The sequence below is a fragment of the Anomaloglossus baeobatrachus genome, chromosome 1 (assembly GCF_048569485.1).
Source record: "Anomaloglossus baeobatrachus isolate aAnoBae1 chromosome 1, aAnoBae1.hap1, whole genome shotgun sequence".
Classification (NCBI taxonomy): domain Eukaryota; kingdom Metazoa; phylum Chordata; class Amphibia; order Anura; family Aromobatidae; genus Anomaloglossus; species Anomaloglossus baeobatrachus.
Window position 1 is genome coordinate 930,796,487 of NC_134353.1, and position 21,774 is coordinate 930,818,260.

The 21,774-nt window shown below is 51.3% G+C and overlaps 1 protein-coding gene across 1 annotated transcript in view; it reads left to right on the plus strand.

Moving 5' to 3' along the window:
* The window catches only part of MBD2 (methyl-CpG binding domain protein 2), a 34,480-nt gene extending 19,044 nt beyond the window's left edge, over nt 1–15,436 (plus strand). The window contains exons 4-7 of the mRNA XM_075343480.1: nt 4,127–4,217; nt 5,369–5,546; nt 13,542–13,673; nt 15,027–15,436. Coding sequence (XP_075199595.1) covers nt 4,127–4,217; nt 5,369–5,546; nt 13,542–13,659 — 387 coding nt within the window. The 3' untranslated portion in view covers nt 13,660–13,673; nt 15,027–15,436. The remainder of the gene's footprint in view (nt 1–4,126; nt 4,218–5,368; nt 5,547–13,541; nt 13,674–15,026) is intronic.
* Nucleotides 15,437–21,774: the final 6,338 nt, after the last annotated feature.

Below are 21,774 nucleotides of genomic sequence, written 5' to 3' on the forward strand. Positions count from 1 at the left end.
GCATGGTAGTGCCCGCTCATCACTAGTTACGAGTACTGAGCACCCGAGCATGGTAGTGCTCGCTCATCACTAGTTACGAGTACTGAGCACCCGAGCATGGTAGTGCTCGCTCATCACTAGTTACCAGTACTGAGCACCTGAGCATGGTAGTGCCCGCTCATCACTAGTTACCAGTACAGAGCACTCGAGCATGGTAGTGCCCACTCATCACTAGTTACAAGTACTGAGCACCTGAGCATGGTAGTGCCCGCTCATCACTAGTTACCAGTACTGAGCACCTGAGCATGGTAGTGCCCGCTCATCACTAGTTACCAGTACTGAGCACCTGAGCATGGTAGTGCCCGCTCATCACTAGTTACCAGTACTGAGCACCTGAGCATGGTAGTGCCCGCTCATCACTAGTTACCAGTACTGAGCACCTGAGCATGGTAGTGCCCGCTCATCACTAGTTACCAGTACTGAGCACCTGAGCATGGTAGTGCCCGCTCATCACTAGTTACCAGTACAGAGCACCCGAGCATGGTAGTGCCTGCTCATCACTAGTTACCAGTACTGAGCACCCGAGCATGGTAGTGCCCGCTCATCACTAGTTACCAGTACTGAGCACCCGAGCATGGTAGTGTTCGCTCATCACTAGTTACCAGTACAGAGCACCCGAGCATGGTAGTGCCCGCTCATCACTAGTTACCAGTACTGAGCACCCGAGCATGGTAGTGTTCGCTCATCACTAGTTACCAGTACAGAGCACCCGAGCATGGTAGTGCCCGCTCATCACTAGTTACCAGTACTGAGCACCTGAGCATGGTAGTGCCCGCTCATCACTAGTTACCAGTACTGAGCACCCGAGCATGGTAGTGCCCGCTCATCACTAGTTACCAGTACTGAGCACCCGAGCATGGTAGTGCCCGCTCATCACTAGTTACGAGTACTGAGCACCCGAGCATGGTAGTGCCCGCTCATCACTAGTTACGAGTACTGAGCACCCGAGCATGGTAGTACCCGCTCATCACTAGTTACCAGTACTGAGCACCCGAGCATGGTAGTGTTCGCTCATCACTAGTTACCAGTACAGAGCACCCGAGCATGGTAGTGCCCGCTCATCACTAGTTACCAGTACTGAGCACCTGAGCATGGTAGTGCCCGCTCATCACTAGTTACGAGTACTGAGCACCCGAGCATGGTAGTGCCCGCTCATCACTAGTTACCAGTACAGAGCACCCGAGCATGGTAGTGCCCGCTCATCACTAGTTACCAGTACTGAGCACCCGAGCATGGTAGTGCCCGCTCATCACTAGTTACCAGTACAGAGCACCCGAGCATGGTAGTGCCCGCTCATCACTAGTTACCAGTACAGAGCACCCGAGCATGGTAGTGCCCGCTCATCACTAGTTACCAGTACTGAGCACCCGAGCATGGTAGTGCCCGCTCATCACTAGTTACGAGTACTGAGCACCCGAGCATGGTAGTGCCCGCTCATCACTAGTTACGAGTACTGAGCACCCGAGCATGGTAGTGCTCGCTCATCACAGTTACGAGTACAGAGCACCCGAGCATGGTAGTGCCCGCTCATCACTAGTTACGAGTACCGAGCACCAGAGCATGGTAGTGCCCGCTCATCACTACTGAGCACCCGAGCATGGTAGTGCCCGCTCATTGTGGAGACACGTGGCTCAGTGGGTGCTCTCGTCCACTAAAACCTGCCGCCTTTAGAAAGACAGCGTGGCTCAGGGCTCATCCCAACTGAACGTCGGCCTCCTTAACCGCGGGCGTAACACTACTCAGACAACACAGGGTGAGGGAATCACAATAATTAGACTTTATTGGATCCCCAAACAATTAACGGCATATGGCACATAACCAGCAAACACACAGAATGTAACCGACACCAGTTTCTCACCCTTCCGCTGGCTCACCAGGGATTTAGAATGTCCATGACTCACAGGTTCCAGGGCTACTTACTCCAATACAGCAGCACCCCGCTTTTGGTGGGCACCCACCGTGACTGGAATAACGCCAGATTTAGGAAGCTGGCTGAGGTCTGCAAAGTCTGTAATAGGTGACTGAACTGTCCCAACCTGAGTGTCCTCCTTAGGTAGTCCTGGTATGATGATACAATCCTGGCAGCCGGAGTCGAAATCCCTATACTGTGGATATGGTCTCCAACCGGAACCGGAGTCCCTAGATTGAAGCCATAAGATATCCTGATCCTCTAGTCAGCTCCAAAGAGCTTAGACTGGATCCATCAGCATCCTTCAACAACCAACTGGTGGCTTAAAGAAATCCCTTTTATAGCCACAGCCTTCCACTTGGATACACTGCGTCCTCATCGATTGGTTGGACAAGATTGCTTCTCCCATTGGATGAATCTCAAGCTGCATGGACAATGTTCATCCAAATGAGGTCTACAGAAAGACTGAGGGTATACATGGAGTCTGCAAGTCACAGACTCAACAATGGCTACTAAGGGGTGCTTCACACACAGCGAGATCGCTACTGAGATCGCTGCTGAGTCACGTTTTTTGTGACCTCATTAGCGATCTCGCTGTGTGTGACACTGAGCAGTGATCTGGCCCCTGCTGTGAGATCGCTGCTCGTTACACACAGTGCTGGTTCGTTTTTTTATTGTTGCTCTCCCGCTAATAAGCACACATCGCTGTGTGTGACAGCGAGAGAGCAACAATCCTTAATGTGCAGGGAGCAGGAGCCGGCGTCTGACAGCCTGCGGTAAGCTGTAACCAAGGTAAACATCGGGTAACCAAGGTGGTTACCCGATATTTACCTTCGTTACCAGCCTCCGCAGCTCTAACGCTGCCAGTGCCGGCTCCTGCTCCCTGCACATGCTAAGTTAAGCGGTGTGAGCTGGTAACTAATGTAAACATCGGGTAACCATACCCGATGTTTACCTTAGTTACCAGTGTCCGCAGCTTCCAGACGCCGGCTCCGTGCAAGCGCAGCGTCGCTTGCACGTCGCTGCTGGCTGGGGGCTGGTCACTGGTCGCTGGTGAGATCTGCCTGTTTGACAGCTCACCAGCGACCATGTAGCGACGCAGCAGCGATCCTGACCAGGTCAGATCGCTAGTCGGATCGCTGCTGCATCGCTAAAGTGTGAAGGTACCCTAAGGTAATCACATTGGCAATACACAACTACAATACAATGGTTACTGGAAAAGTCTGGAGAACAATACGTCTGGCTTTCAGTGGCCAACACAATTACATTGAGTCAAGAAGAGTCTTGTAAAAACAATGAGGGACTTCTCACTAGTACTGAGCTCCCGAGCATGGTAGTGCCCACTCATCACTAGTTGAATCGGGTTCTGGTTGCACGATTGCAGCCAGGTATATTAATTTTTTTGTGAAGTATTTTAGAGAAAATAAATGTTAAAGATCTAACTCGCCCCCCCCCCCGTGCGAGTTCTTCCCAGCGCTGCAGCTGGTGATTGACAGGTCTGGCCCTTATGAGTATAATGGAGGAGACTTGTCATTCTCCTCTAGCAGCGCTGGGAGGAGTTCGGCAGGGACTAGGTAAATTATATGTAAATTATATGGGATTAATATAACATTTTGAACAGCATACCCCCAACTATGTCCCCTGAATCAGCCAGTGATGTGTGCAGACCCCCAGGAGGAGGGTGACTAGGGCTGAGCACTCCTGAATTTTAGCTTGAAGCGTCTTGAGCCAGCGTAGTCTGCTCTGAATGTGCACGTTCATGGCGGGGGGGGAGGGGGGGTGTTGGTGCTGTGTGCGGACCCCCACCACACATGATTATGGCCTCGGGCATCACTTTTCGGGGAAACCCTTTTAGATGTTGATGTGTTTGCTGATCTACCAGTCATTAAAGTGTTAATGAATCCCGTGGCAGGAAGACACAGAGCTCTTTACTGACGCCCGCTAATTTCCTGTGCGGTGGAGAAGGCGAGGCGGAAGCAGTAGAGTCTCGTAGCGGCTGCTGCTAGCGATGCAGTGCCCGGATCATTGTGTGACCCCCAACCACCACCACTAGAGGGCGCCACCACCCCTCACTGCAAAACATGAAAAGCCTACAAGGATGAATGAAGCAAATCACATTACAGGCGTCCAGAGGAAAAGCATTTGCAATTTCTCAACTTTTTTTTTTTTGTTTTTCAGCTTTTTTGGGAGAAGAGGTTAGAAGGACTGAGTGCGTCAGATGTGACGGAGCAAGTCATAAACTGCATGGAGCTTCCGAAAGGTTTACAAGGTAAGTCCGCAGCGTGTCCGCACCCCAAGGCTGGAGCCACACAGGATTTTTTTTGTTCTGAATTTTTTTAAAAAAATTAAATTTTTTATATATATATATATATATATATATATATATATATATATATATATATATATATATATAATGTATGTATATGACATAGATATAATATATATATTAATTTAAATTAAATTTAATTAAATTAAAAAAAGAAAAAAAATTATCTATATGAGATAGATATAATTTTTTTTCTTTTTTTAATTTATTTTATTTTTTATATATATTCACGCAGTTGCTCACATTAGCTCCAATCAAAACCTGCATGTGTGATTCCAGCCTTAGATTACTTTTGTTTCTATGTTGCCAGAACCTCTGTTCGGGCATTTCTCAAAGGAAATAAGAAGGTAGCAGAACTTGTGTCCCTCTTGGAGGCGGTCCCCCCTGTGTGTCCCTCTTGGGGGTGGGGACGGCCCCCCTGTGTGTCCCTCTTGGGGGTGGGGACGGCCCCCCTGTGTGTCCCTCTTGGGGGTGGGGACGGCCCCCCTGTGTGTCCCTCTTGGGGGTGGGGACGGCCCCCCTGTGTGTCCCTCTTGGGGGCGGGGACGGCCCCCCTGTGTGTCCCTTTTGGGGGCGGGGACGGGCCCCCTGTATGCTGTATATCCCTCTTGGGGGTGGGGACGGCCCCCCTGTGTGTCCCTCTTGGGGGTGGGGACGGCCCCCCCTGTGTGTCCCTCTTGGGGGTGGGGACGGCCCCCCTGTACGCTGTATGTCCCTCTTGGGGGCGGGGACGGGCCCCATGTATGCTGTATGTCCCTCTTGGGGGCGGGGACGGGCCCCCTGTACGCTGTATGTCCCTCTTGGGGGCGGGGACGGGCCCCCTGTATGCTGTATGTCCCTCTTGGGGGCGGGGACGGGCCCCCTGTATGCTGTATGTCCCTCTTGGGGGCGGGGACGGGCTCCCTGTGTGTCCCTCCTTCATTCTTGCAGTATCCACCATGCATTATTAATGACTTGTTATGGGGCTCAGTACATCTTTGGCTGCAGAGTTTCATAACTTTTCATTACTTAAATCTTCCCGTCTACTTCTCCCAATTTTCAGTGCTGAACCCAGAGCAGATTATAACACCATTTTGCCTTTGTTGTCGCTGCAGGTGTCGGACCAGGGAACAACGAGGACACCCTTCTTGCCGCCATTGCCAGCGCCCTGCACACCAGCTCTGCACCAATCACAGGACAACTCTCAGCTGCCGTAGAAAAGAATCCGTCCGTCTGGCTAAACACCCTGCAGCCGCTGTGTAAAGCCTTCATAGTCACAGATGAGGATATCCGGTAAGGGCCGGAGACCGAGGAAAGAGACAGGGAATGGGAGGCTCGCGGGGCAGCAGTGGCCGATCCTGGGCTCACGGGGTGCGGGTCCCTTCTGAGCTGCATCTGAGTCCATTGCTGTATGTGGATATAGTTGGGTGCACCATGTGCGTTCTTCATAGTTACAGTCTCGCACCAGTTCCTGGGGTCAGTGTCGGTGTGCGACATCTTGGCGATGGGTGGTCAATACCGAGGCTGGATGGACCGGTCATTTTGGCCATCTTGGCCTTTATAGGACTCGCAGGCTTCACACTGCAGTATACAGATCTAGTGTTCACATGTTCACAGGTTCATGTCCCTTATATTGTATTTTTATGGGTTTTTTTTAAAGTAATTCAACTTTTTTTATTTATTTTTATTTTATTTGTCCAGCATGAGATGTTAGGATGAAGCTTTGAAAATCACATTAATCATTACTGTAAAATAAATGTAAGTGGCTTCCGAACCCCGGCTTTTCTCCAGTCTGCTGCCTTCAGCTGCACTGATATCAGAATGGACACATGTGGAGTACAGATGATGGCAGTGATGGCTCGGCTCAGCCCCTGTGTATCACTAACTCTGGAGATACGCTGCTGCAGGAGATTGTTTTGATCTGATTAGCAGAACACTCACAGGAGGAGATGGGCTGACCCATCACTGCCATCAGCCGTACTCCACATTAGCATATTCAGAGTGGGTTTCTCACTCCTTTTCTTTCCCTGGATCACTTCCGCAACCCATTTCGCCTTTTTGTCACTAATGGTGTTGGGGTCCTCTACAGGGGCAGAAGCTTTCCTTGGGGTCGGGGTCATCTTTTTAACCAGGACTTCTCTCAGGGTTAGTGGCGAACCCGCCAGTAATTGACCCCGTAGGACTTGTAATCGCAATGCCCTTCCAAAGGCCAGACTGGGCCGGAGAGCTTGGCCTTCAGCTCAGGCCCTTTCTCCGCAGATCCGGTGACCTCCACCGGCAGGTTCCCCGGGCCTTGCCTCCGCCGCCAGGTGTCCCCCGGGCCTTGCCTCCGCCGCCAGGTGTCCCCCGGGCCTTGCCTCCGCCGCCAGGTGTCCCCCGGGCCTTGCCTCCGCCGCCAGGTGTCCCCCGGGCCTTGCCTCCGCCGCCAGGTGTCCCCCGGGCCTTGCCTCCGCCGCCAGGTGTCCCCCGGGCTTTGCCTCCGCCGCCAGGTGTCCCCCGGGCCTTGCCTCCGCCGCCAGGTGTCCCCCGGGCCTTGCCTCCGCCGCCAGGTGTCCCCCGGGCCTTGCCTCCGCCGCCAGGTGTCCCCCGGGCCTTGCCTCCGCCGCCAGGTGTCCCCCGGGCCTTGCCTCCGCCGCCAGGTGTCCCCCGGGCCTTGCCTCCGCCGCCAGGTGTCCCCCGGGCCTTGCCTCCGCCGCCAGGTGTCCCCCGGGCCTTGCCTCCGCCGCCAGGTGTCCCCCGGGCCTTGCCGCCGCCGCCAGGTGTCCCCCGGGCCTTGCCGCCGCCGCCAGGTGTCCCCCGGGCCTTGCCGCCGCCGCCAGGTGTCCCCCGGGCCTTGCCGCCGCCGCCAGGTGTCCCCCGGGCCTTGCCGCCGCCGCCAGGTGTCCCCCGGGCCTTGCCGCCGCCGCCAGGTGTCCCCCGGGCCTTGCCGCCGCCGCCAGGTGTCCCCCGGGCCTTGCCGCCGCCGCCAGGTGTCCCCCGGGCCTTGCCGCCGCCGCCAGGTCCCTGCATCAGTATGATCTACTGTCGCCAAGGCAAGATTCTGCTGACTAAAAACGTAGCGGGGCGGTAGTTGTGGGCGAGGTGCTGTTCTTTCACACCCTGGCGTGCTACATGAAAGTCTGACAATGGCAAGTGGGAGGGGCTAGAGGCAGAGTCCCGCCCCCTTTTTTTTGTCTTCCCACTATTTCACCTCATTAAGAATTTTTTCCCTATTTTTCATTACAGAATGATGATATTCAAAACACCTCATCCCGCAGAACTACAGGCCCTCTTACTGCGATGTAGGCGGGGAAAATAGAGACAAGGGCAAAAGAAAAACTAAAGTACAAAATTTACCAAGACACTAAGTGGTTAACTAGAAGCCCCCTCTCCTTCCATCTGTGTGGACCTCCACACAGGTCACTTGTTCCCAGTACATTCTTCATTGTAGTGCGAAATATCTCAAGTCTTCTGCAGAAAGGCCACCAGGTGGCAGGGGGGAGTCATGAAGTGCAGCATCGGAGTGTGACTTCAGCTCTCCTGCAATAATCGGCCGTGCAAAAAACAATGCGATTCCCACTTTCATTCATTCATTGGCACATTGCTTTATGTGGACCTAAAAATCATTGCGGTGACCAAAACATTCACTTTAGGCTGCTTTGTTCTGAGCCGCTCCCCCCTTCCCTCTCGGTTTGGATCTAGGCCACCGGAGCTTCTTCCCAGCAGGCTGCATTCGTGCCACTGGAGCGCCCACCTTTCCCGGTGGTTTACATCTGTGCTGCTGAAGAACCCAACTTTTTTTTTTTTTTTTTTTTTACTTTTCCACCGATGGTCTAGATCTGTGCCGCTACAGAAAACACCCCCCCACCCCACATGCACGCACACACATTTCCCCCCCAGCGTTCTTGATCCATGCTGCTGGAGCTTCCGTCTCTTGACGGTCTAGATTTGTGCCACTGAAGACCCCCCCCCCCTCCCCCTCTACATTTGCAGCCCCCCTCCCTTCCCCTGGGTTTATGGATCTGTGCTGCTCAAGCTTCCACCCCCTGGCGGTCTAGATCTGGACCGCGGGAGAGCTGTTCTCCCCAACCTCCCCGCCCCCCCTACCTGCCGCACTCCTGGCTATCGGGATCTGGGCCGTTGGAGCTCCCCCATCCTGGGCGTTCTGGATCTGGGCCACTGGAGCTTCTCCTCCCAACAGCCTGGATTTGTGCAGCTGGAGAACCCCCTTTCCAGGTGGTTGGGTGGTTTGCATCTGTGCCGTCTAGATTTGTGCCGCTGAAGAGCCCCTGCACCTTACATTTTCCCCCCAGTGTTCTGGATCCGTGCTGCTCAAGCTTACCCCCCCCCTTCCACCCCCCTGGCGGTCTAGATCTGGACCGCTGGAGAGCTGTCCCCTCCCTCCCTAGCACTCTGGACTCATGCTGTTGGAGCCGCACTCATGGCTATCGGGATCTGGGCCGTTGGAGCTCCCCCATCCTGGGCGGTCTGGATCTGGGCCACTGGAGCTTCTCCTCCCAGAAGCCTGGATTTGTGCCGCTGGAGAACCCCCTTTCCGGGTGGTTTACATCTGTGCCGCTGAAGAACCCACCCTTTTTTTTTTTCCCCCCGATGGTTTAGACTTGTGCCACTGAAGAACCCCCTCCCCCCCTAAACATTTTTCCCCCAGTGTTGTTCTGTATCTGTGCTGCTGGAGCTTCCTTCTCCTCTCCCCCCCACCCCCTGGCAGTCTAGATCTGGGTCACTGGAGAGCCCTCCCCCTACTCTCCAGCAATCTGGACTCATGCCGTTGGAGCCCCACCTCTGGCCATCTGGATCTGGGCCGTTGGAGTTCACCCTCCGCACTTTCCAGCGGTCTGGATCCATGCTGTTGGAGCCCCTCTCTCCCCCTGGTGGTCTAATTCTGCACTGCTGGTGCCTTGACGGTCTGAATCTGGGCTGCTGGAGCCCCCTTCTTGCTGGCGGTTTGGATCAGTGATTCTGACAATCACCTCCTCCTGGCGGGCTGGATCTGGTCTTCTGGAGTTCTCCCCATCTGTTTGGATCTGGCCCACTCTAGCTCCCCCTCGCTGTTTGGATCCGGGCTACTTGGACACCCTCATATCACTCACCCACCAGTGGTCTGTATCCAGGATAGTCTAGACCCCTTAAACCCCCCCCAACCCTCCTGGCAGTCTGGATCTGGGGCCGATGTAGCCCCTCCTGCAGTCTGGTTATGTGCCCCTATCCCCCCATCTGTTTTGGATCTGAGCCGCTCTAGCTTTGTGGATCCGGGCCACTGGGTCACTCATGCATCACTCTCGCACCAGTGGTCTGAATCCATGACATGACAATCTAGACCCCCACCTTTTGGATGTCTGAATATGGACCACTCTAGTGCCCCTGGCGCATTAATATCAGCAGTGATTTCTTGGCGCTGACCGACGATTGTATGAAGTATCTTTCTCAGAATCCCTCTTTACGCTGCTCCGCTACCGGTAGAAAGAGGCGATTCTGTACAATGTTCCCTATATTTGGGTGTAAATTTCCATTATACGTCGAAATACTGAAAGAAAGCCTGAGCCTCCGGGATGATCCGGGAGCCGCTCACCGCAGCAGCCGCCTGCGCAGCACCGTATTCCTGGAAGCAGATGTCTCTGATGCCGATGATGCATCTTCTCCACCGGCGCTTTGTGTAAAGGATCTCGGGGGCATTATCCAGTTGTTCCGTCAGTTCTTCTTGTGTAAGAAAGTTGTCAGATTTATATCCCGCGAATACGAAGAGTGCGGCTGCATTACACTATAACACCGCCGGATTCGGAGAGGTTTATGTCGGATAAGCTGAGAGGGCAATAAAAAGGCTGTAAAAATGCTTTTGGGTCGAGGGAGAAAATCTCCCCTGTGTCCTCTAAATAAGAGCTATTGCTGCGCGAAAATAAATATAGATTTCCCATGTCAGGCTGAAGGCGTCCGCACAACGAGGAGCGATGGATTTATGAAGGAGAAACCTCTGCTCATTGTAATTGGGGTTATTGATGTATGGAGCCCCCCTAATCTGCGATAGTCTGCAGTATGCCCGATCTGACTGTGGGTATGGAGACGCTGCCACCAGTGTCCTAGTGTAAATAACGGGATCTGTGCACCGTACTTGCTGGTCCCAGAGAGCCCCCTTAGAAAATGTCCATCCCAGTGTGCCACAGCATCGGCGTCTTCAGGTCAGGTGGAAAATTGAAGCCACCATTCAGCATTGATGACTTGATGAGAGAAATAGGCTTCCTCTTGGCCAGTTGCTCGATATTTTATTAGTTTTTTTTTTTCCACACACGTTCTCCACCTCGAGCCTTCCAACGAGTCACTCCCTCAATCCCGTCATCCTACTCAACCGGGTATTTGATTCCCGACCAGCCGGTCACTCAAGTCTCCAGCTGGCTGCTCAGTTATTCCTTTGGCCAGTCACTTGATCCACCTTCACTCCATCCAGCCTCCTTGGCCAGGCATTTTGATTCCCACCAGTGGGTTGCTCAGTCCACCAGCTGACTGCTCAATTATTCCTTTGGCCAGTCGCTCGATCCTCCTCACTCCCGCCAGCTTCCTTGGCCAAGCAGATTCCCCACAAGCCGGTCGCTTAATGCTCCAGCTGGCTGCTCGATTTTTCCTTTGGCCAGTCGGTGGATTATCCCTCACACCCGCCAGCCTCCTTGACCGGGCATTTGATTTCCCACCAGCTGTTCACTCAATCCTCCATCTGGCTGCTCTATTGTCCCTTGGCCAGTCGCTCGATTATCCTTCATCCCTGCCAGCCTCCTCAACCGGGTGTTTGATTTCCCCACCAGCCAGTCGCTCAATCCTCCAGCCGGCTGCTCGATTTTTCCCTTGGTCAGTCGCTCAGTCATGTCTCCTCACCACCAGCCTCCTCGACCGTGCACTTGATTCCCCTCCAGCTGGCTGCTTTATTTATTTATTTATTTATTTATTTATTTATTTATTTATTTATTTATTTTTATTTTTTTTTCTTGGCCAGTTGCTTGATCCTCCCTCACTCCCGCCAGCCTCCTTGACCGGACATTTGATTCGCCACAAGTTGGTCGCTCAATCCTCCAGCCGGCTGCTCGGTTTTTTTTTTTCTCCCCTTGGTCAGTCGCTTGATCATGCCTCATCCCCGCCAGCCTCCTTGACCAGGCATTTGATTCTCCACCAGCCGGTCGTTCAATCCTACAGCTAGCTGCTCAATTTTCCTTTGGCCAGTGACTCGATCCTTCTCACTCCTGCCAGCCTCCTCGGCCAGGCAATGGATTCCCCACAAGCCGGCTGCTCAATCCTCCAACCAACTACTTGATTTTCTCTTGGCCGCTCGCTTGATCCTCCTTGCCTTCCCCCAATGGCCATTCACTTGATTCCCCCCCTCCAAATCCCTTCAATTCCTGACCAGTTGTTTATCCATGACCCCACCCTCTCCCGGCTGGCCACTCTGTCTTCCAATTCCCCACCCTCTTACCCTGGCCGGTCACTCGATTCGTCCGCAACCCTTTCCCCTGCCTTCCTGGCCTGTCACTCAATCCAAATCGCTCGATTCCCACCGCCACCAGGTGATCACTCGATCCTTTTGTTTCCCACCCTGCTGGCCAGTCGCTTGATCTAGAGATCTTAGTTAATCAAAATCCTCTGATTTCCCCCCCCCCTCCCCCTCCAGCCAATTATTTGGTCCTTACCTTTTCTTTCTCCCTCCACCATCTCCAACAAATCACTTGGTTCTCCCACCACCTAGCAGATTCCTCTATCGTTCCGCCCTTCCCGATCACTCCATCCTTCATCCATCACTCCTACTTTCTTGCTCTCGCTGACCAGTCGTTCCATCCAAATTGTTCAATCCCTCCCCCCTTGGCCAATGTCTCAATGCTTCCCCCACCCCCTGGTTGATATCTCAATGCTTCCCCCACCCCCTGGTTGATGGCTCCATTCTTCACCACCCTCTACCGCCTGGCCGATTGCTCGTTTCCCTTCTTAATCTCTGGGTTCCTCCATTCGCTGGATCCCCTCTGTCAGATTGTTGACCCCTTTTCTGCTAGTGACCTCCCCCCCCCCCCCCCCCTTCCCCTCCGCTTCCCTCCACGGCCTACGTTTACACCCTTATCACTGTGATGCTCTGCACATGACTTAGACCTGAAATAAATTTAGAAGTTCCCCACCTTAGTGCCAAAATTATTCTTTATCATGCAAAACACCAGTCCCCTATAGAGCTACATTGGGGTAAAAAGGACCAAAAAAAGTGTTACGGAATTCATTGGCTGAAAATGCAAGGGTAAAAAAATATCCCGTGTTCCTTCCCGCCAGAATCAGCGCAGGTCTGGTGGAGATGGCGCTCTGCGTAGTTGCTCCTCAGGCTTGCGGTATACCGCACCATGCGGCGCTCCACGCACCATCGCAACCTCCTCACTGCGGCCAGGACCGTGCAGCAGAGCAGATTGCGAGGAGCCGCCGCTCATTAGTATTTAATGCAGGCAGCTCGCCTAATCGATAAATTAATGGAGCTCGTCCAGCTCTACAAATCTCGCTTCAAGGTGCCGCTTTGTGCCTCCTCGGCTCTGCCAAGTCCTCCGGAGTTGTCCCTGGAGTTACAGCTCAGGAGTTCAGACTGTGAGTGACTGATGGATCTTAGTAATTTGTGCGCTGTTCTCACGTACCCGAGCAGGCGCACAGCTGAGATACAGAGATCCTCACACTTATATACGGAGGATTCCTCTGCAGGGGTCATGCACAAGGCGATCAGTATAGAAATGATGGAACATGGGAGCCGAGGTTCATGGATGATGGATGTATATGTGTTAGCCATGGTATACTCCTCTTACAGGGATCCTTCCATATAGCCTGTGTTTACAACCGTTTTTGCTCCAGAGCTACATTCACAATTCTGCTGAGTGTGAACTTGTATATGTGACACTACTGATTTTTAGTCTGTACATAGTGTACTTTTCTAGTTAGCCACATGGCTTCTCTAATATATAATGTATATACACAGTGACTGCACCAGCAGAATAGTGAGTGCAGCTCTGGAGTATAATACAGGAGGTAACTCAGGATCAGTGCAGGATCAGTAATGTAATGTATGTACACAGTGACTGCACCAGCAGAATAGTGAGTGCAGCTCTGGAGTATATTACAGGATGTAACTCAGGATCAGTAATGTAATGTGTGTACACAGTGACTGCACCAGCAGAATAGTGAGTGCAGCTCTGGAGTAGAATACAGGATAATGAATGTGCGTACTGTATATAGTGACTATTAACAGGTGTGGCAGCATTTTCCCTTGTAACGTTTCTTTTTATATTACAGAAAACAAGAGGAGCGAGTTCAGCACGTTCGAAAGAAACTAGAAGAGGCTTTAATGGCCGATATATTGGCACGAAGCGCTGAATCTGCAAGTGACACAGAAAATGCTATGGAAACATAACTTTCAGAATTTTGGTAAGAGTCTGGATTGTCTTTTCCCTTTTCAGTCGTCCAGGCTGCTGTAAGTCTTCATCACCTCCCTCTAGTAATACATCCTCCATGTCCAGCTCGGGACAGTCACGCTCCACATGAATTTACAATCCATGTTGTCTTTTTACCTGAAGTTACTTTTATTTCTGTCGTACAGGACTTTTTCAGAATTGTGCTCCCAGTCTACTGTGCGTTGTAACGTGGCCGAGCCGCAGGCACAGGAGCTGCGCCATTTTTGAAAATTTCATGTAGCCTCTGTAAACTTTAATTTTTAGTTATTTTCTTTTGCTTCATCAACACTTTGTTCAAATAAGGTTTTTTTTTGTTTTTGTTTTTTTTTTTAACTAGCTGTAGTACCCGGCATTGCCCAGGATAGTAACTGTCTTTGTCTCTCTCCCAGTGTGTCTCCCTCTCTCTGTCACTTTCCCTGTGTCTGTCTCTTTCACTGCTTGTCTCTTTCCCTGTCTGTCTCTTTTTCTGTGTCTATCTGTGTCTGTTTCTATGTCACTTTCTGTCTCTGCCTATCTATCTGTACTTGTCTCTGTCTGTGCCTATCTGGCTGTCTCTCTTTCCCCGTCTGGCTGTCTCTCTTTCCCCGTCTGGCTGTCTCCCTCTTCTCCCCGTCTGGCTGTCTCCCTCTTTTTTCCCCGTCTGGCTGTCTCCCTCTTTTTTCCCCGTCTGGCTGTCTCCCTCTTTTTTCCCCGTCTGGCTGTCTCCCTCTTCTCCCCGTCTGGCTGTCTCCCTCTTCTCCCCGTCTGGCTGTCTCCCTCTTTTCCCCCGTCTGGCTGTCTCCCTCTTCTCCCCGTCTGGCTGTCTCCCTCTTCTCCCCGTCTGGCTGTCTCCCTCTTCTCCCCGTCTGGCTGTCTCCCTCTTCTCCCCGTCTGGCTGTCTCCCTCTTCTCCCCGTCTAGCTGTCTCCCTCTTCTCTCCCTCTGACATCATATTACCTCACGCTTAAGCTTCTTATACTATGAATATCCTTTGTTGCCTATAGCAACCACTCACAGCTCCTATTAATGACCCGTAGCTCCCAGTATGTTCACTTTAATGGAGGCAGATTTTTTTGTAGAGTAACTGTAAAGCTCGGGGGTTAAATTTTCCCATCAAACATAGTCTGACGTTCCCTAAGTCACATGAGGTGGCTGTGCAAAATTTCGTGATTGTAAATGCGACGGTGCGCATTCCTTTAGTGGGGACACACACAGACACAGACACAGACACAGACACAGACACAGACACAGACACAGACACAGACACAGACACAGACACAGACACAGACACACACACACACACGTTCCGCTTTATATTAGATAATATAATAATTAATTTTTTCTTGCAGGTACTGCAACAATTTAACAAGAAATGCAATTCCTGGGCCTGAGCTTCTGATAAAGAAATATGCACATTTATATAGGATTTTGTTTTTCCTTTTTTCTTTTTTTTTTTTTTTTTATAATTGCATTGATGCAACGCCTTCCTAGACTTTGTATTTTTGATGTACATATCTATATTATGATGGAACAGAGCGATTTTTATGTTTTATGACTATTTTTTAAATGTAAAGCAATATTAATAATAATATTCCAGCCCTCGGATTTTATGTCTACTTAATATTTTAAAGCCATGACGTCTTCTTTTTTTTTTTTTTTTTTTTTTTTATTTTGATTGACGTTTCTAATAATTTCCGATTTTATTTAAATCCCCTTTATACCTCAGAGACTTGTAAGATTATTGGCATCTTATATATTTAAATATGAAAAAAAAAAAATAAAGACTTTCTATGCAACGATGATTGGCGCCTGGTCTGCACCTTTTTACTTGTATTTATCCACTGTCACCACCGGGAGCGCTGTGGTGCAGCTTAAGCTTTTTAACCCTTTAAAGACCAAACAAATTAGACATTGGCTAGTTCTTTTCTGTTTTACCATGACAAGTTGTAGCTTGGATTTCTTTCTTTCTTGCTTTTCTGTACATTATAATGTAGAATACATAGGGGCTAATCCATCAAGGCTGGAGTCTTGCAAGCTTGACGGAGTACACAGGGCCGGATTCACATGCCAGTTAAGCAATTTGTCTCGTAAGTGGCGTGAACTCCAAACCTACAGGGTCATGTTTGTAAAACTGATTGCCCCCACCACCCTTAAAACATAAATTAACTGTGGGAAGCTTAGTTCAGTTCCCCTAGTCACACCCAGATCTGATTACTGCCACACATGTTCTCAAGCAAGAAATCACTTAAATAGGACCTGCCTGACAAAGCGAAGTAGACCAAAAGATCCCCTAAAGCTAGACATCATGCCGCGATCCAAAGAAACTAAAGAGCAAACTAGAAACAGCGTAATTTAGATCTACCAGTCTGGTAAAGGTCATAAAACAATTTCTAAAGTTTTGGGACTCCAGCGAACCACAGTGAGAGCCATTATCCACAAATAGCGAAAACATGGAGCACTGGTGAACCTTCCCAGTAGTGGCCGACTGACCAAAATCACCCCAAGAGCGTAGTGACGACTCATCAAAGAGGTCACAAAAGGCCCCACAATAACATCCAAAGATCTGCAGGCCTCACTTGCCTCAATTAAGGTCAGTGTTCATGACTCTACCATAAGAAAGAGACTGGGCAAAAATGGCCAGCATGGCAGAGTTGTAAGACTGAAAGCACTGAGCAAAAAACCACATAAAGGCTCATCTCAGTTTTGCCAGAAAATGTCTTGATACTGTGACATTTGGGAGAATACTTTGTGGACTGATGAGACAAAAGTTGAACTTTTTGGAAGTTGTATGTCCTATTACATCTGGCGTGGAAGTAGCACAGCATTTCAGAAAAGGAACATCATACCCACAGTAAAACATGGTGGTAGCATTATGGTCTGGGGCTGTTTTTGCTGCTTCAGGACCTGGAAGACTGAACCATGAATTCTGCTGCCTACCAAAAATTCCTGAAGAAGAATGTCCGGACATCTGTCCTTGATCTCAAATTGAAGTGCACTTTGGTTATACAGCAGGACAGTAATCCAAAACACACCAGCAAGTCCACCTCCTGAATTGCTGAAGAAAATCATAAGTTAGACTTTGGAGAGGCCTAGTCAGAGTCCTGACCTTTAATCTGACTGAGATGTTGTTGCCTGACTTTAAGAAGGCGGTTCATGCTCGGAAACCCTCCAATGTGGATGAATTAGTACAATTCTACAAAGATGGGTGGCCAAAATTCCTCAAGAGCATTGTAAAAGGCTCATTGCCAGTTATTGCAAACGCTTGATTGCAGGTGTTGCTGTTTAGGGTGGCCCAACAAATACTTTTACAACCACCTGAAATGCCTTCACGTTGCAGTTTGCATTTATTCATCTACCCCATCAGCACTCTGAGACTTGTAATATTCACATATTCTGTTGCAACCTTCCACCTTCATAGGGAAATATTGACGTTGCTTGCCTGCAGGTTATGGCAATAGTGCAACCTAAATGCTAATCCCCGGTGAATCGGTCATAGTTCTCATAGGTTTGAGGTTGAAAGAAGTCGAAGTTCAACCTACAACCCAACGTGTTGATAAAGAGGAAAGGAAAAATCCCAGGCGGCAGGTGTGACCTCCCCTATAATAGGGGAAAGCTTCCTTCCCAACTTCACATACAGAAATCAGACTGGTTCCTTGGATCAACCCAACTTGTGATACGTTTTTCATCAATCATGCAGGGTCTCGTGATTTTTCACAGTGGAACTGTAGCCTTTTCTCCAGTTTTCAGTTGTCTCTGAGCTGGTGGGTGTGAACTAGAAGCTATTATGGCTCCTATAAGCAGATATCGTAGCAGACGTCTGCTGCAGCTAATTGGTAAGATCAGCTGTTCTCCAGTCCTATTGTGACACCGCGCGCGCTCCCGCTGTCACAACGAGATCTGAAGAAGCGAGGGCGCATGCGCCGCCCTCTCAGACACAAAACTGGGTAATGCGGGCTTCAAAAACATGGCGCCGGAGATCTGCGCTATGCGCAGGCGCCAACTTCGACGCCGTGTAACTGAAGAGAGAAATTTGCATACAGCCAGAGGGAGGGAGGAACAGGCGGCGGGGGGAGGGGGGCGGGAATCATGTGCATAACCCGCCTGGACATTATCTGGAGAGGTGCGCACGTCAATCAAAAAGTGGATGAATTTTCAAGCTTCATAAACTTGGATTTCACAGCCTAAACATCCGAGTTGCCCACTAATGGTATGTACACACTGTGCCAGTACTGCACTGGCTGCACCTTATATAGGAAAATCCTGATGTTTGGTTCCCTTTAAATACTATTTTGGATAAGATGGGGTTAATGATAGTTAAGGGAACAGAGAGTACGAAAGACGGCCATCTTAGGTCTTAGAGTGGGTTCCAGCAAGCGAAAAGACAGGACAAGGGCCTAGATGCGAGGGATGGTCACGGAATCCGAGGTCACCTCTAGAGGCCAGAGCCTATGGCTCATCCCAGCGAGCTCGGTTTAGCTGTCTAGGGATGGAACTGACTAGGAGTGGGAAGAGGGATGAAGGAACGGTCCCGGAGTACTAAGGACTATATCAGAACAGTAAGGGCTGATGGAGAAGCCAGGTGATGGCCACTATAACCACAATGGGAGAGTTGGGTGAAGAGAGGAAGAGTAACCCGCAGCTAGTCTCCCCCAGCCACACAAAGCAGCGCCATTTTTGAGGCAGGTGTTGGAGAAAATGGGGCAGGATGGAGTGTTTCTTAGTACGTGACTGCCACTGGTACGGGCTTCGGGGCCACAACTGATGTAGCTGGCAGCACTGGCTTGCCCAGATGACCGCTGAGGCAGAGACAGATCGGTCCTGGGGTTTACAATTCTGGAGGAAGCGGCTGTTGAGGAGCCTGCAAATATCCCTCGGGCCCTGCAGCCACACAGAATGGATTAAGCAACTGCAGGCAACGATGGCCACGAAGGAGCCAGGCCCCACCAATGATGTACCGGGACAAGAGGTGGCCTCAATGCCACGGCCACTGGAAAACGTAAATGGGCCCACAGTCCCAAAGACCCTGCACATCATGTGCATAGAGGAGAAGCCCTCAGCCCCACAGGCACAGTGGGTAGCACGGGTGATCTGAGGGTGAAGCAAAGGGAGCCCTGGGTCTGGGCCCAGCTAGCAATCCCTGGTGGGGGAGCAGTAGGTGACCACATCATCCGTAGAATAATCCGACATTTAGACCCACACTGGTGCTACAGTATTATTCAGGAGGCGGGTACCAGCAATAAGATTTACGTGAAAGCTGGCTCCGTATGTGAGGGTCCTACTCTGACCTGGGGGGCCCATGTGCAGTTTGTCAAGGAGGACTGTCACTGCGGGTGGCATGTGGTCTCGCTGGTACATGCGTTGGTGCAGGAGGAAATCCGGGCCCAGCAGCGGCTGCCTGCATTCGAGGCTTCTGTGCTGCTCCTGCGTCAGCAGCCTGCCGCTGCTGCTCGGATCCGGATCCGCGGTGGCTCGAGGGGTCTCCGGACCCGAGGGTAGGGGGTCGCGCGGCCACTCGGAATAAAGGGGGTTATTTACAGGGGATTGTATGGACAGTTCGTGACGCCACCCGTGGTGCGTGGCAAGATGGGAATACCACCACTGCGATTGGGAGTACCCGGTGGCGATGGTGCGGGCAGCCAGATGTTTAGCTCCTCCACGGGTAGGGGGAATGCCCTGGGACTCGGTGTAGGAGACAGGGAGGTGCCGTTGGGATGGCAAGGGATCACCTAGGTACTCACTTAGTCCAACAACACTGACACCGACAACCGTTGTAAACCAAAGTTCTTGATACCGCTGCAGCAGGGAGGGAGCACGCCTGGATGCTTGTTAGCCTGTGGCCTTTTCCGTGGCACCTTACTTCAATTTGGTTCCCCTTAGCATAGAACTAATCGGGTCCCGCTCACCAGTGTGGCTAACTGGATGAGCTTGCTCTCAGGGTTCACGCCTGGGATCCTACGGACTATGTATTTTGAAAGTCCTATCCCCCTCGTTGCGCCAGCACCCCGACCTTGGAGCGGGTGGAGAATGGATCTTGAAGGCTCCATCCTCGTCGGGTTAACTGCCAGGTCACCTGAAGCATCTTCCTGACCCAGGGTCCACGCACCCCGCTGTGCCCTGGCCCCTGCCCGGTGATGGCACAAGGCCGCTGGCTGTCCTCCTCGACAGTCCGTGCGCCTTGTCCCGATCCCCTGCGACCGGGGTCCAGCTCCCACCAGGCCCAGACCAACGTCCACCACCCAGTAGTCTCAAGGAGCCCAGCTCCTGACCTCTCCCCCGAGAGTCACCTCTCCACTGTCTGTCTCCTGACACTCCTGACCTCCCTTTCAACCAACCCCCCAAGTGGGCGACCCTATTCCCTTCAGGCCAGCCACTGGTGGGTGTGGTGCAGAGTGTTCCTAGGATTTTGATTAGCTTGTTCTTAGCAACACCAAAGGTCAGGGACCCGTAACCAAGGAGGAGATGGATATTGTAGAGAAGGGCAGATTGCACAATAGCCTGTGACGACCTGATAGGCCAGGGCGTCACACTTCCACCCTCCACAGGCCGGTGGTACAGGCCGGTTGGGACAGCGGGGAAACCCATATTGCCTGTTTCGGCCAAGCCACCAGGAGGACCTGTAAAGGCAGTGGGATCCCCTGCCACGGTACACATGGGCTAGGGTACCCATTCAGCTGCATACGTATGTGTAGCTGATAAGGAAGCTTGGGTCTCTGAAGTCAGCCATGAGAAATGCTGAGGTGGCTGTATCCCAAAGCCAGCTCCACAGTGCTCCCTCTAGTTGTTGCACTCATGCCTATGGGACTGTTCTGTGTTCGGTGGGGCAGGTCAAGAGATCCAGCCCCCCTGAGGTTTGAAGGTAGGCCAGAAGCAGCCGCAAATCTTTTGTTTGTTTTTTCCCCTCCCAGTCATTTTCCCACATTGCGCCCCCACTAGATTTCAGGATTGTGAGCAGCAAGAAGGCTGTACACCCTTCGTCATGGACACTGTGCCTGCCCAGGAGCTTCACACATGACCCCTATTCCCCATAGACTTTGCTGTGTCTCCAGGACTTGTACCCAGGCAGTCTTGTGCGATACAGAAGAATGGGCTATCATTCTTAAGAGGGGAGGAGGGAAAACTAAGGACCTAAGGTGTCGGCCAGATCAAGGACTTGTGTATGATCTCTGCCATGTACGAGTAGGTGTATGGACTCTGGCCTAAGGGCCATCAGGACTTAAGAGAATAGACTTGCGTTCATTTGATATTTTAGTATAGTTCAGGTCGGGATGACCAGATTTAATTGGGGGGGGGGGGGGGGGGCATGTAGTAGGTGCTCGACTCCCCGCTCCCAGTAGTGTATATAATGATGGTCATCTTGTATTTCATGTGTGTGATAATGATGTGAATTTATAAACTATGTATACTAGTTGGATAGGTTTTAGCATAAAGTTAAAAATGTTGCCATCTAGTGGCTATTTTAGGTAATGTAAACCTAGGTTAGTACCGATATTTGAGTAGAGTAGGGTTTTAGGTATGATTTTTGATAAGATCGGGTTAATAGTTAAGGGAGGAGAAAGGGTAAAAAGGCAGACATCTTGGGGTCAAGAGGCAGAATAGGTTCCAGAAAGAGAAAGGAGAGGACGTGTACCTGGGTGTGAAGGCCAGACCCAAGGCCATCTCTAGAGGGCCGGAGCCTATGGCTCATCTCGGCTGGCTTGGGGGTGGAACGGACAAGGAGTGGGAAAAGGGACGCATTAACAGTCCCAAACTACCAAGAATTATGTCAGAACCGCGAGGGAACTGATGGAGAAGGCAGGTGGCCGCCGCTATACCCATGTTGGGAGAATTGGGGGAAGAGAGGAAGTGAAACCCCCAGCTAGGGTGAGAGGATGTCGGTTACCATGAAGGTGTTAGGAACAAACAAAGTGAGTATGGTTAAGAAAACCCTGGTGTGGCATAGGTTCTTTGCTGTGGTCTCTGCGCCTAATCACGGGAAGTTGGACGGAGCCTCAGGAAAGCAAGTGAGTGTAAAACACCCCACACGGAGTCAACCTCACACACAGGAAACCTCAAGTATAGGAGCGCAACGGCCCGACGCCACCCTCCTTGAACCCCTTT